Consider the following 346-nt stretch of genomic DNA (forward strand, 5'->3'; position numbering starts at 1 on the left):
TCTCCGAGGCACCTTCCCTCTAGTGTGGACATACCTGGCGCTCTGGGGCGGTTCCTGGGTCTCCCCCTGCTTAGTTAAGTTGCTTTCTGAAAGAGAGCAGAGTGACACCGTTGGTCCCAGGAGGAAAAAAAAAACCTCCCAACGCAGCCGTGAGAGCAGAGCACAGATCTAGCAGCTCATTAAATTCCAACCAGCCTGCACAGCAGAACCTCCGCTGCTTCCAGCAAGAGGCCGCACAGCAGCATCCAAACCCAACAACCCCAGATAAAGCAAAGCTCCCTGAGGAGGCCTGTGCTTCGCGGTCTGCCCCAGCGCGACGCCCGTGTTCTGCCCAGGCCCAGAGCAG

At 58.1% G+C, this 346-nt stretch overlaps 1 protein-coding gene across 1 annotated transcript in view; it reads right to left on the bottom strand.

Moving 5' to 3' along the window:
* INCENP (inner centromere protein antigens 135/155kDa) overlaps positions 1-346 on the bottom strand; it is a gene marked incomplete at its 5' end in the record, with an annotated part of 11,336 nt that overhangs the window by 5,761 nt on the left and 5,229 nt on the right. The window contains one exon of the mRNA XM_010143416.1: positions 35-86. Within this exon, the coding sequence (XP_010141718.1) occupies positions 35-86 (52 nt within the window). The remainder of the gene's footprint in view (positions 1-34; positions 87-346) is intronic.

This window comes from Buceros rhinoceros, unplaced genomic scaffold (assembly GCF_000710305.1).
Source record: "Buceros rhinoceros silvestris isolate BGI_N320 unplaced genomic scaffold, ASM71030v1 scaffold28789, whole genome shotgun sequence".
In the NCBI taxonomy this organism is placed as follows: Eukaryota; Metazoa; Chordata; class Aves; order Bucerotiformes; family Bucerotidae; genus Buceros; species Buceros rhinoceros.